This window comes from Nothobranchius furzeri, chromosome 6 (genome assembly GCF_043380555.1).
Source record: "Nothobranchius furzeri strain GRZ-AD chromosome 6, NfurGRZ-RIMD1, whole genome shotgun sequence".
In the NCBI taxonomy this organism is placed as follows: domain Eukaryota; kingdom Metazoa; phylum Chordata; class Actinopteri; order Cyprinodontiformes; family Nothobranchiidae; genus Nothobranchius; species Nothobranchius furzeri.
Genome location: NC_091746.1, coordinates 60,477,316 through 60,491,780, shown reverse-complemented (window position 1 = coordinate 60,491,780; position 14,465 = coordinate 60,477,316). Strand labels below are relative to the sequence as shown.

General features: G+C 43.7%; 2 protein-coding genes across 2 annotated transcripts in view; both read right to left on the bottom strand.

Moving 5' to 3' along the window:
* The window catches only part of LOC107373312 (homeodomain-interacting protein kinase 4-like), a 745,746-nt gene that overhangs the window by 51,859 nt on the left and 679,422 nt on the right, over nucleotides 1-14,465 (bottom strand). The window lies entirely within an intron of this gene.
* Nucleotides 5,847-8,719, bottom strand: zgc:122979 (dnaJ homolog subfamily B member 5). The gene is made up of 4 exons (XM_015942983.3): nucleotides 8,437-8,719; nucleotides 7,753-8,011; nucleotides 6,935-7,485; nucleotides 5,847-6,235 (listed from the first exon to the last, which is right to left on the bottom strand). Exons 1-4 carry the CDS (start codon nucleotides 8,542-8,544, stop codon nucleotides 6,002-6,004), a joined length of 1,152 nt encoding a protein of 383 aa, XP_015798469.1. The 5' UTR covers nucleotides 8,545-8,719; the 3' UTR covers nucleotides 5,847-6,001.

Genomic DNA, 14,465 nt, shown 5'->3' with positions numbered 1-14,465 from the left:
AAGTGGCTGGGGAGAGGGAAGTCTGGGCCTCTCTACTTAGCCTGCTGCCCCATCTTTCTTCAGCTTGACAGCATCCCTAACTGCTGGTGTCCACCAGCAGATCTGAGCGTTGTCACCACGACAGGCATCAACAACCCTGCGGCTACAGCTCCGGTCATCCGCCTCAACAATGGAAGCACAGAACATGGCCCACTTGTACTCAATGTCCCCCGCTTCCCTCGAGATGTGTTCGGAATTCGGTCGGAAGTGAAAATTGAAGTTCCTTCTGATAGTAGACTCCGCCAGACATTTCCAGCAGATGCTCACAATACATTTAGGTCTGCCAGGTCTGACCGGCGTCCTCCCCCACCATCAAAGCCAACTCACCACGATAGTGATCAGTTGACAGCTCCGCGCTACTCTTCACCCGAGTGCCCAAGACATGCGGCCGCAGATCAGATGAAACAACAACAAAGTCGATAATCAAACTGCGGCCTAAGGTATCCTGGTGCCAAGAGCACATATGGACACCTTTATGCTTGAACATGGTGTTCATTATGGACAACCCATGATGTGCACAGAAGTCTAGTAACAAAACACCGCTCAGATTCAGGCCGGGGGGGCGTTCCTCCAAACCACACCTATCCAGGTGTAGCCCACGTGAGCGTTAAAGTCCCCCAGCAGAACGACATTTTCTTTATATTTTAACTAAACTGAAGCTAAAGTACTTGTGTTTATTTTAACTGCTGCAAAAATGTCTGTGGTTAACATTTTAGACAATGTGTTATTTTACCAGCATGCGAGGTTTTTGCTTGGAAATGGCACGTTTTTAATAAGTTTCGGTCTTTTATTAAAGAGCAAGTCACCCCCAAATCAACTTTTTTTTCTGATAAACTAAATAAATGCGTGTCTAATTGTGCTGCAGACACGTGTAGTCAATAGTTTTGCACTTGAGTGAATTTTAGTAAAAATTTTAATTTTCTGCCTAAAACTGTCAGTGCTGTGCCATTGTCAGGTAAAAACTCTGCACTGCATTTGAATTTAAATCTGCAATCGCTATTGGCTAAGAGGTACCCTAGAACATTAGCTAGTACCATATGATGTCACAAAGTCGTTGTGAGCCTGTGTGTGTGTATTTGTTAGCGGCTCCGCCCTCTCGGTCTGCTAGGCAACAGCATTTGTTGCATTTTTCAAACAGGAAGTGGGAGTGGAGTAATACTTTTGTAGGGGGTGACTTGCTCTTTAAGTGCAGTTATGCAACCAGACATTTAGCTTTGCAGACAGATGTGGGCTTCTCTTTTGTTGTTTCTCTGTTGGCTGATTATGCGGGAACGACTGGGCTGATCTGAAGTGTGACATTTTCATTCAGTAGCCGTGGCTTCTCGCTGCACAGCATGTCGCTCACTCAGCTGTCGGTGCAACAGAGACGAGCTGTTCTGAAGTTTGAGAGAAAAACACACATTTATCATGGAAATGGCAGCAACAATGGAAGTTGTCAGAACAGCTTAGCGCCCTTTGTAGTAGGCATGAACTATCTTTGTTCAAAGTTGAATCCAGAACGATTTCATAATCATTTATAGACAAAGTGACTTTATCAGTACGAATCTGACGGTTTTTCTTCAAGATGCACATGATTCATAAGCCTCAAGAGCCAGATTTGACTTTATCAGGACATCACACTGAACATGAGCTCCATCTGTACCACGACGGGGTAAAAATACAAGCAGGAACAGTTATAAAACCCTTTAGCAGAGAAGTGAGCATAGCTATTTACTGATTCCAGTGGTAGAGGGTCACAGATGATGGGTTAAAATAGATCCTGTGCAGAGAAAATGTGAATGCAGTGATGATTGGATGGCCCTTCACTGAAATGATGGCTGTTGACTCCAAACACGGAGCAAAAGTAACCTGCAGTTATTTAAAACCGTGGAGAGCTGCAGTAAAGTTCCTGAAAACACATAAAAAAGGCAGCAGAGACACAGCAGTTATTGATTTATATATGGTTATTGATAGAGAATCGGAAATGGTTGTTTACAGATGTGGATGTGTATAAAGTAAACAAAAACAAAGGTGTTGAAATTAAGTAGAATAAAAGTTATTTTTCCTCCCTTGTCACAATCTGCTCCTGCCTCCCTGGCTGTGTCTCTCCCCTGCCTGATTAGTCTTTATTGTTCTCACCGGCCCCGTGTTAATCCGCCCATGTGTTCCTGATTTTCCCCTGTGTATTTATACCTCCCTTCTTGTATGAGTCTTTGTTGGATCATTGTTTGTTGTCAGCGTTGTTTTGTTCTGTCGTTCCCGCTCTGCCATTAAAACCATTTTTATTTAATCCGTGCCTCCATTCCTGCCTCCTGATCTGCTCCACCACACATGGTCCGCCTTCATCCACACCGTCAACGTGACATCTATTCAGTATTAAACACAAGTCAGCTGTTGCTTCTGGTCATTGATTCTGATGCTTTTTAAAGGGAGACTAGGCAGTTTTGGCTTGCCTTTAGCACCCCCTAGTGTCTGTTTAGAAGAGCCAAAAGCAAAACTTATCTTCTCGCTGTGTGTCTTTTTAACACCTTAATCTAAAAGCTGAAATGTCTCCCAGCCATCTTTAGAGTCTACAGGATTGAGTCATCACTAACTGAAACAAATCAGCTGTGATCATGATCTAAAACATGCAGGAAACGTGCACGAACCCGACGGCAGTGCCAGGTATTTCAGCTCCATTTTTTTTTCTAAGTCCATCAGACCGGACCGGCACTCTGAAGTTGCAAATGCAGTAATCTGGCCACAGAGGGCGGTGTTTGTCTGAGTGACATTTCATAAACCCCTGTAAAGGGCTCAAGAAAATTATTAGAAAAATGATTTAAAAATAGGAAAAATTGTTTAGTGTGCCTTTAAATAATGGAATAAATGAACCCACTAGGCAGCACGTTTGGCTCCAGTATCAGCCGATGTTGGCTTTACCATTACTGATACTGACCAGGACTAAAGATGGCTGATATGTGCTGCTGATTTTCTTGGACCGATTTTAACGGCCGACATTTGGCCGTTTCTGCCTGATTTACCTAAACTTGACCCTGAATCAGCTTTTGACTGCATTTAACCATCTGTTGTGTCCTAATTCCCCATTAGGTTTCGATTGTCTCGAGACATTTAAAAATTTTGCAGATTCAAGAAACTTTGAGCCAGATGCAGCAAAGGAGCCTCAAACCAAACCAACCCCCTCCATGCTTTAGAGTTTTTTCTTCGAAAGGGTCACTTTTCTCCTGTCTGGTTTCATCAGCCAAAAGAACATTTTCGCACAAACTTTAGAGCTGGTTGACATACATTTAAGTCTAGATTTGTATGTTTTTCTGTCAGTAGTGGAGCCCCTCTGGGTCTTCTTCCAGGAAGCCCATCATAGTTCATCATTATGTTGAAGTTGATCAGCCTGTGGCTGTGTTTCCTCCTGGGTTCACCCTGGGCGGTGGAGTGAATCAGTCTTTTACTTTTTTCAGCTGTGGATCATTACGCTGCTTTGAGGAGGTCTTTGAGCTTCTACAATGTTTTTTTCTGAGCGTGTATTTTTATTTTTACTTTTTAATGTAACACCTAATCCTAAAGGCCTGAGGGTCCGATAAAATTTAATGGAGCGTTGCTTCTGTGAGCTGCAAGGGTACACACACACACACACACACACACACATGCATGCATGCGCGCACACACACGCACTAGGCCCTTTAAGTTTATATGCTCAGAGGTCCTGCTATTTCAGCTGTTTACTTTATTTTTTCCCTTAAGTGTTTTTTCTCCCCAGAAGAAGCTACAATGATGTTCTGCTGAGCTGTGGTGGCCTCATGGAGGGGGCCGTCGGCTTGAACATGGCTGCTAACCACTTAAACATTCTCCCTCTCCCTCTCTGGTTGACGGATCAGCACGGATTGGGATGGATTAATGTACGCCATTATTGGAACTAGAGGGATTGAAGACCAACAGGACTCTAAGGCAGAGAGGAAATGATCTCTGTCTGTAACCAAAATAATTTTTATCTGAATCTGGTGCCCTTGAAGCCTGCAAGGCTGAATTGTAAACTCCCCCCTCAGAAGAAATGTGGAATACAGCTGACGCTATGGAAACCCTTTCTCCCTATCCCAGCCTGGGCAGGACTGTGATGGGGGAAGGACGTGGTCCCGTATCTAGGAGTCACTGTACACTCTAAACTATTATCCCCCTCCCCTGTCCAAAACGGAGGTAAAGAGCACTGCTCCATGCGGCTGCACGCACTGAAGTGTGGAGAGTCCCAACCCTTCTTCCCCACCTAGTGGACACTTAGGTTTTATATTGTCTGACGTCTGTCTGCTTATTTGTCTGAGGTGTTTCGTTGCATAGCAAAGCTATCCTCTCTGTCGGGGGTAACTCTGAAGTGCCCTTTTTCTCTCCCCCTGACCCTGACTCTATCCTCATTTAACCCCTCTTGATCTATAACGGTAGCGCGACTCGGGTTGCGAATGACCACAGTCACCAATTCTTGTAATGTGTCTATGTATGTATGCATGTCTGATCTCAGAATTGTGTGTGTACTGAGACTCTAATTTCCCTCTGGGATTAATAAAGTATTTTTGAATTAAACTGAATTGAATTGAATAACATTTTACTTTCTTTGACATTGAATGTGCTACTACTAGTTTACCCTTTAATTATAGATTCACTAGGATAAATACAATAAAGTTTATCTCTCACTAAATAGAATATTTACTAAGAAATCACAATGTAACCATAGACACATTACTTGGTATATATGTTGTGTGTGTGTGTGTGCGTGTGTGTGTGTGTGTGTGCGTGTGTGTGTGTGTGTGTGTGTGTGTGTGTGTGTGTGCGTGCGTGTGTGTGTGTGTGTGTGTGTGTGTGTGTGTGTGTGTGTGTGTGTGTGTGTGTCTTCTCTGTCCTCTCGATCCCCAGTGAGTCGTGGAGGATGGCTGCTTATACTGAGCCAGGATCCTCTGGAGGTTTCTTCCTGTTAAAAGGGAGTTTTCCTCTCCACTGTCGCTAAATGCTTGCTTAGTATAAGTATTGCTGTAAAGACTATGACACCAGCAATTTGCTGGGTTCCTCATACAGGAAACTTTTTTCTGATTGGCTTAATGAACTGACCTGCACTGAAATGTTTATTATGTGAAGTGCCTTGCGACGACTCTTGTTGTGATTTGGCGCTATATAAATAAACTTGAATTGAATGTGTTGCTGTGCAGAGGTTTTCACATCAGACTGTCAGCAGCAGAGAGGGAGGAAAGCTGTCACCAAAGGGCCGTTGAAACGTAACCTTTTTAAGTTAACGGTGCATAGTTAAACAAACGTCTGCAGCAAAGACAAGTGAAAAAGAGAGATGTGCAACTCTTGTCTTTATTTATTTATTTATTTATTTATTTATTCATGTTTTCAAGATACATGAGCAGCAGTAATATTGCAATAAATATATTTATATATACAAACTTTTCTGATAATTCAATAGAACATTTGACAATTGAATCTCTTTTAGAGACAACATTTTTTATTTTTGCACACAAAGTAGACCTTTGCACACAAGTACATTATGCTATTGTAATAAATCAATGCAAAAGTCCAGTCATATGAGCACCATATAACTATAAGAAGAAAAACAAGAAGGTAGTTGTTTTTTTCCTTGCTTCTCTCTACTGTTCGGGTTTTAAGGAAGTCTTGACAGACTTGACCAGCACACTGACATCCCACCTTAAGTTAGCAAGAATTACAGTACGGACGACTGTTTTTCGCTCAAGAGAAGGCTGTTGAGTGAATGTTTGTTCCAGGTAGCAAAAGAAACCATTTGTTGGTTCTGCACCTTCTGCTCTTGTGGCATCAGAATTGTGTGTTGTGCCAAAAGTCCTTTAGGTCCGGTTCGACCTACAACTCAGCACCGCTTGCCGTTTCCAAACACAATGAGAGGCTGTGATTGGCTGTGATTTTAGCACCAGAGGCAAGGCTGTGGTTGTGAAGTGATGGTGAAGACGCACGGTGAGGCCATGTCAGCGGGCTAGCACTGGCCCAGGCTGTGCTTGATGATCTCACGGGACTGCGGTGGGATCCTGTCAGGGAAGAGCACCTGGAACTCCACCACCAAGTCGCCTCTCTGGGACGGGCTCTTGGGCAGTGGCAGCCCCTCTCCCCTCAGTCGTCGGACGGCGCCGGGTTTGATGACGTCGCTGCAGGGGAGAGGCATCATCCGGCTGTCGAGCGTCGGGACATTGACCGTGCAACCGCAGAGAGCCTGTCAACAAATGAAGAAAGATGCATTTAGTCCTCCGGTTCTGTTGTTTATGTCCTCATATGATCAGAATGAAATCCTACGTTCACATAATCTAGCATCCAAAAATGAGCCATTGCATAAGTGTTAAATATGACGTGCGAGTTCTCCAAGAAGATTTTCTGTTATGCAACCGTGCCACAGATGTTATAATCACTGCTCTATTTTATGACTGTGTGTGGGAGTCAAGTGTTTCGGTGACTGATAGGGAGCCAAAAGAACGATGGAGGAGCTATTTGAAATGTCAGCCACTGTGACTGCTACCCTGCTAATCTGTGCGTGGGTTGGTGGAAGTGAGAGGCTGAGATGGATAGAGTCCAAAAAAAAAAAACAGGTCCTGCTGTGCCTGGCGTGTCGAAGCAGAGGAGTCTGCAGCAAGTGTAGTGGTTGAGAGTGAGGGTGAAGTGTGATTCGTGGGCGCAGTCAGCAGTGAGGGCTAAATTTAGCTCCTCTCTCTGCCTCTGCAGGGGCTGCTGAGGTAACGGAGGGGCTGGAGGACTGCTGCTGGTCGCGTTGTGGGGGAATATTAGCCATTTGTGTGTCCCCCGGAACAGAACACTATGTTCTGTCCTCAGCATATTTTTAAACTTTACATCTAGTTTAGATAAGCTCTGCCTTTTCTTCACTTCTGCTCAGTTTTCAGCATTTCACAGAAAACCTCACCTCTTTGAGGGTAATCTGGGCAGTGTAGACGATGTTGGAGCCATCTCTCTTGTAGCTTGGGTGGTCTTCATCCCTGAGGATGAAGGTGATGTCTGCAGGGGTGTTGTTGGGTGTCTCGTCTCCCTCCCGGGGAAAGGTGATCCTGGTTCCTGCTTTCCAGCCCTTCTTCACCACCACATTTAGCACCTTCTCCTCGTTTCGCAGGCTCCGGCCATCGGGGTTGAGGCGACTGCGGGTGATCTTCACTTGCTTCGCGCAGCCGTGCATCACATCGTCTAGGGTCACCGGCAGATCGTGCACAATCGCGTCACCCTGCAACCGTCGCTGGCCTTTGTGCTGGCCGGCCTCGTAGCCAGCGAAGCCGCTCAGGTGGCTGAAAGGAAACCGCCTGAAGGGGTTGAAGAGGTCGTCTTCGCTGTCGCCGTCGCTGCTGAAGTAGCTGTCAAAGTGGTCGGAGTTGTGAAAGAAGGAGGAGAAGGTGGCATGGGGATCGCTGGGGAAATTATTGCGGAAGAGGTTGCCTTGGCTTGGAGCAATGCCATTTTTAAGGCCTGAAACGGAACAGAAAGAAACCAGAGTTTAGACACATTTTCTAAATTTAGGAGCTGAACTCCTCTCTTCATATTTAATCAGGCTCACAGCTGTCATTGAGCACACACTGAGAGAGTTTTAGTCATCAACCTCCCACCGTGCCTTGGTATTTAGCTCCAAGTAACAGGAATAATTCATGAAGCTGCCTACTTTACAGATATTAACCAGATAACATTTGAAGCTAGATATCAGTGAAACCAAAAGGATCAGATCTCCTTTCTGCTCACCTTCCTCTCCAAACTGATCGTAAATGCTTCTCTTTTTGGGGTCAGTCAGGATCTCGTAGGCCTCTGCAATCTCTTTGAACTTGTCCTCTGCGTCGGCGTCGCTGTTCTTGTCTGGGTGGAACTTCAGAGCCATCTTCCTGTAGGCCTTCTTGATCTCATCTTCGTTGGAGTCAGGGGTGACACCCAGGACTTTGTAGAAGTCTTTGCCGGTGGGTTTGATGGACAGACAGGGCGTGTCCTGCTCACACTTGGTGCCCTCCTGCAGGAACACAAAATACTTATTTAGACAAGTGGAAATCTTATCTTTTTATGAAGTTGTAATGATAAAAGGAAGATCCAACAACAGATTGTTTAAATGTGCCCTGTCTGTGGGGAAACACCCTTATCTCGGAGCTACTTTGGGAATGCTGGTGTTCTATAGGCTGAGGCTTCACACATTAGGGATGGCGAGGTGAACCATGTGAGGAAATTGTGAGAAGCAAAAGACTTCCCCCAACGACTGAGATGCTCTGCAGCGATTGGCTGACAGAGAATCCTCGTTTCTAGCATGTGAATGAACCCAAAGGCTCTGGCACCCAGAGAATCGCATGAAACTTAATTTGTGACTAACATGTTCATCTGGTGAGATTTCTAAGTTATTTAAAGAACAAAAGATCCAACAAACTCGGTGAAAACCGAACTTACCGCTGATGATGATGAGCCGGAGCTGTCCCCCCTGTGCATGACTCGCACTTTGCACTTCACGTTGCCGTTTTTCTGCTTCACACCGAACTGGGTCCAGATCAGAACCATGATGGAGAAGTTTTCTAGTCGCTGTCCGCTCGCTGTGGTGCTGAAACCGCTCTGCTCTAGTCGGACTGTTGTGCCTGAGCTGCTCTCTTCGGCTCTCTGTTAAATACCGGCGCCGCAGCTCCTTTTACGCTCCTCTCAACCGCCCACGCAGCGGGATCGAGCTTTCCCGGGACCGCCCATTTCGTCACGCGAGGCAGGGGATGCCGACGTCCTCTGTCCGCCGCGCGAGCTGCCATTGGCGCGCGGGCGATGATCACGCGGATGTTGCATCCTCCTTCTCCATCCCAAGTCTTGCTTCCGGAGTTCTGGAAGGCAGAGTCGAGCAGACAGTCACGACACAGAACACAGAGTCCCTTTTACCAGACAGAACAGCAGACCAGACTGAGAGAAAAAAACAAAAGTCTGCACAGAAGTCTAGAAAAATCCCAGCTCAGAGACAGACATCATGTACCCAGTGGAGGGTGTTTTTGATGCAGTCTCTGAACTAATGTTCCACTTATATATGGATGAGAAATGGAACAGTCCTTATTTATCTGGGCTCTAGGGACTAGTTATGAAGTGATTAGAACAAATGTAAACGGGTTAACATTCTTCTCAGTTCCTGAGTACCAGAGCACATTTTAGTCATTGAATTATAGGTCAAAAGTGTGGAACACTAAAAATATTCATTATCATTTATGATTATAATCAGTCACTCCGAGTTTTTCATGCAGGCTGAACATGAAAATAGTCTCCTACACCTATCTGCTGCATTAGCTTCTGATTGAAAATAGACGGTGAAACTCTAGGTTTAGAAAAGCCTGATAGATACGTCACACTGTCACTTATTAATCATGGACTCATGGGCTGTTGTTGGTTTAGTGTCCAGGAAACAGCAGAGAATGTCTCGAACAGTAGAAGGTAACTCCACCACACAGCCGAACTCCTTCAGGCTTGTGTTATATGTGGAGATAAAACATCAACATTGTAGAGCAAATGGAGTCAGTGGTAGAGTCAAGATGCTGTTAACCAATCAGAGGAGAAGTGACCAAATATCAGGAAGTAAGTCTCCAATCCTGCCGTCTGAAGCTCAGCTCTGATGTGGCTCACTTCTAGTACCTGAAACAGAGCTCTCACACTTCCAGAGAAGGACTGAGGCATTCATTCCTACTAGAGATCCCTGCAAATGTATTGGTTAAACAAGTGAACCACGTTTTTCAAACATACAAAGAACAAAACTGGGAAAACAACAGCAGCATTAATATACTCTAAAATACATTTGTTAGCCTCAAATGAATAAAAAAACAAATATTGTAATTCCTCCTTTTTGTGCAGACATAAAATGGCTGAAAATACTAATATTCTGAAACTACAAAAATGAGATGTTAAGTAGATCCTATATATGTTAGCTCTGAAAACTTGACCTACATGAGCGATGAGTTCTTTCAGCCCAAAGCAGAGTCCCAGTCTGTTGCGTCTTCACGAAGCATATGCTCCTCCAGGTTTGTAGAATATTACCAGAAAGGATTTTATCCTGGCTGCAGCGGGTGTTAGTCTCCCACGTAGTGGAAAACTCACTGAGCAGGTCCCAAACCAAGGTGACAAATGAGCATATTTAAGGTTTACCACAATGTTTAAACAGAAACAAGACAAATCTCTGAGTCTGTATTAACTGAATGGTGAAGGACTGTGAGATGAATGATGCTAAGATACATTTAATCTTTGTCTGAACACCTGAAGTATAACATAGTCCTCTTATTTATTTAAAGAATGTGGCTTAAAGTTTATCAGGTGTGACAGGCTGCACAAAAGCATTTTTAATTTACAGTTTTAACTGGGCTTCTAAACTTTAACTGTAGCTTAGTTAGACATGAATAGTAAATATAAAAGTACAGAACTGGCAGATGTAAAGTTGGAATTTTATTTTTGATTTGGAAAAGACAAATGCTTTTTTCAAACTTGGCTTTTCAGCGGAAATCTTTTGCAATCTTTCCAACCTGGCAGACATTCCAGCTGCCTCATGTCAAAGTAATCTGATTACATCCCACCTTATGCGGCTTGGAGCATCTCCTACAATATGGATGATCTAAATAGGGTCTTCAGTTAAGCTGATCCCACATCAGCATCAGAATGCAGATAGATCTAGTGTGTCTTAGATCAGTGGGATGAAACAGGAGCCAATCAAACAGCCAGTATCACTCCTATATAATAATTAACTTGCAGCCACACAAGAAGACTGATGCTGACAAATGACATTTACTGATAATGGGCCTACATTAAAAATGGAGATTTTTCTTTTAAAATCATCTAATTTTCATGTTTTTGTGAAATGGATAAATGGGACATTTCCAAGTGATCCCAAACTTTTTTAGTGTTAGTAAACACCGGAAACACATTTTGTAATTGACCAAACAAAAGAACATCAGCTTGTACTGAGCAGCTAAAAATGCTCCATTGACCAAGATTCTGGGTCCTTTTTCTACATCTGTAATGAGCGGTAATGGGAGTGTAAGGTCAGGCTGGTGTACTTTAGAACAGACAGGTTGATTATAGAAGTGGATCTGCCCCCGTGGGCCAGGATAATTATACTACTGCGGAAAAGGGATGCAAACCAATGCAACATGGGCTGTTTGAGAGCAAACAGCTGTGGGAGGAAAAGACAGCTCCACGTTATGTAACTGAATGTGTTAAAAAAACAAACACCTGTGATGTCTGGTCAGAGTCCACGGTGCACAGTGTGAAATTTGGAGATGTTGACTGAGAGACGAGTGAAGATTTGATGCAAACTGACTAGATTCTTTTGTGAATTTGTTTATTAAATTAAACTACGAATAAATGTTCCTTCTGCAGGCATAGGGTTGCATGAGGTGACATTACTGCTGCCAATAAAAGAGACAGACAGGCTGAGGTGTCTGAAGCTTAATATATTCACTTAAATTATTCACAGGAGCAACATGGTCCATGTGGAACATGCAGTACATCATGAGAAGACTCCCACCCATGCAATTCACCATCACTCGTTACGACAACGGACAATAACAGCAGGCAGTAAATGTTCTTGTTCTTTAGAGAGATTGTATTCAATAAATTATAAAATTTTGTGTGTGTGTGTGTGTGTGTGTGTGTGTGTGTGTGTGTGTGTGCGTGAGCGTATATGTACAAATGTCTTCTAGAACGCTTATTACAAAAATATCTTATAAACCACAGAATGAAATTTATCGTAATCACTGGTACTACGACTATCGCTTGACTTAGGGAGTCATCTTGATTCAAGATGGTCTCCACATCCATCCATTCATCCATTTTCCTCCCCTTACACAAAGTTGGGTTGTGGGGGCAGCAGCCTTACCAGAGAAGCCCTGACTTCCCTCTCCTCAGCACTTGGGTCAGCTCTTCCGAGGGAATCCCGACCTTCCAGCGTGTCCTCAGGGTCCAGGACGCATCCTAACCAGATGCCCAAGCCACCTTAGGTTCCTCTCGATGTGGAGGAGCAGCGGGTCTACTGTGAGTCCCTCCCAGATGACCGAGCTTCTCACCCTATCTCTAAAAGAGAGCAGAGCCACCCTGTGGAGAAAACTCATTTCGGCCACTTGATCTTGTTCTTTTGGTCACTACTCAAAGCTTGTGACCATAGGTGAGGGTAGGAACATAGAGGGACCGGTAAATTGAGAGCTTTGCCTACTGGTTCAGCTCTCTCTTCACCACAACAGACCGGTACAACTCCCGCATCACTGCAGATGCAGCACCAATCCGCCTGTTGATCTCACACTCTGTCTTTCCCTCACTTGTGAACAAGAGCCTGAGATTCTTAAACTCCTCCACTTGGGACAGGACCTCGTCCCTGACCCGGAGAAGGCATTTTACTCTTTACCGACTCAGAGGAGCTGATTCTCATCACTAGCTTAATATTTGGAATTAACTTGATTAAAAATTATCTCCACATCTGGTTTTAGAAAACGTAAAATTGACTTTAACTTGGTCACTTTTGTGTATATAGAACCTCGATTTTACATGGAAGTAGCCGAGGGCCGCTTAAAAACCGACCACACGAGATCTTTTGTAATTTGTACATAGCTTTTCAGCAAAGGACTCCAAAGTGCTTTACATTTCAATCATTCACACGCGGATGGTGATGATGTTCAGTGTAGCCACAGCTGCTCTGGGGCTTACTGACAGAGGCACCACCGGTCCCTCTGACCGCCACCAGCAGGCATGGAGGGTGAAGTGTCACAAGGGCTTACATGTACATGAAAAATGAAAAAAATATTTTAATGCCTCAAAGCAAGTTAGCTTTATTCATGTTGCACATTTATAGAAACGATTCAATGTGCGAGAACAAACTGTTAGAACATAAAACAGCAGATTTGAAAAACAAATTTCAAGTACAGAAATAAAATTAGATAAAAAAAAGACAAAGTTAAAGACTGAGCAGTTACAGTGCAGAAGGTGCAGCACAGTAAAAAATCACTCAGAGGCAGAAAAAAAAATCCCAGTTTTCAATTTAGATATAAAGGTTACTCGAGCTGGGGCACATGAGGTGATAGAGTAGCTGGTGCATCAGTGTGCAGCGTAGTAGCTGAAAGCAGCTTCGTAGAACGTTCCTTTTACTGTAATTATTTGTTTCAATGTAATGTTTTAAATGTGGTAAGAAAACAGTGAATTTGATTTAAAATAGGGCATCCCATTCCCTCAATGCAACCAGAGTTTCTGCTTCTTCAGGAACACAAAGCTACAATTACCTAATCGTAAAAAATACCATCTAAAAAACAACAAAAGTAAAGAAAGCTCCTAAAAAAGGTCAAAATACTTTAAAAATTGCGTCATAGAGGCTCACACTCTTGCTTATTTACTAAACCTGTCACCACATGTAGGCCATGTACTTCGGAGCCATTTTTGTTTACTCCCATTGAAGTCTGTGTTTCTATTTGAGGCAGCGCTACACATACTACAGGATTTCGACACACGCTGTGCAGCAGCCATGGGTCTCAACAGGCAGCGTACATACATGGCCATGCTTCCTCCTCGATGAAGCTTCCTCCAATGAGGGATGGAGTTTCCTGGGGATTCTCCTGTCGTCTTACAGGAAGCAGCAGACAAATTTGGTTTAAACACACCGGAGCCAGGAACGTCATGCGAGGAGATAGCAGCTCATCCCTTTAGATACTATTCACAGAACGAGCAGGATGGAGTGAATCAGAATAGCTGACATTCATTCTCCCAGCTCACAGGAACAGTTTGCCTATGTGTTTGGCTTTTATTTATCTCCTTAACACATTCACGCTATCTCACTATTTCTCGCAGAAACACAAAATGTCCTGTCAGTCTCACAGCAGAAGATGCCAATTAAAGCATCAAGCAGCAGTGACACTGTTATTGTTAGTTTCCGAGGATCCTGGCATGCATCCTGTTGTTCTTGTGATTCGTTGCTGTTCTCACACATTCGGTTGGAGCTGCACTAGCTTCAGTCTCTGTTTGCTTGCACCTCTTGTTTTTCACTTTGCAGGACGTGGAGTGTTGCACAAGTTGGCCTAAATCTCCTAAAGTTTGTATAATAAATTATAGTTATTGAGCACAATTATTTTCTTTGCTGAATACATACAATTCTCCTCAGTCAAACCCAAGTCATTTTTAATTGTGCGTATCTGTCACACTGTAACACTTTGGACTATAAAACAGCTGATTACATTTTATGATTCTGCTTCTAGTGGGATTATTTTCTTTTCTTTTAATACTAAATGAAGTAATAAAAGCTGAGCATTTATTTAAAAACGGCTTACACATGTTATTTCCACAAACCTGCTGTTGTCTCTGGTTTGAACAAATGCCTTGTGAGCCTTTTCCTAATGGACGCTCCTGTTTCGGGACTTAATATGACAGGATTTGGAGCCCTACTCATTAATATTCATGATATGCGAACATCTCACCATCTCACCTGACTCCTC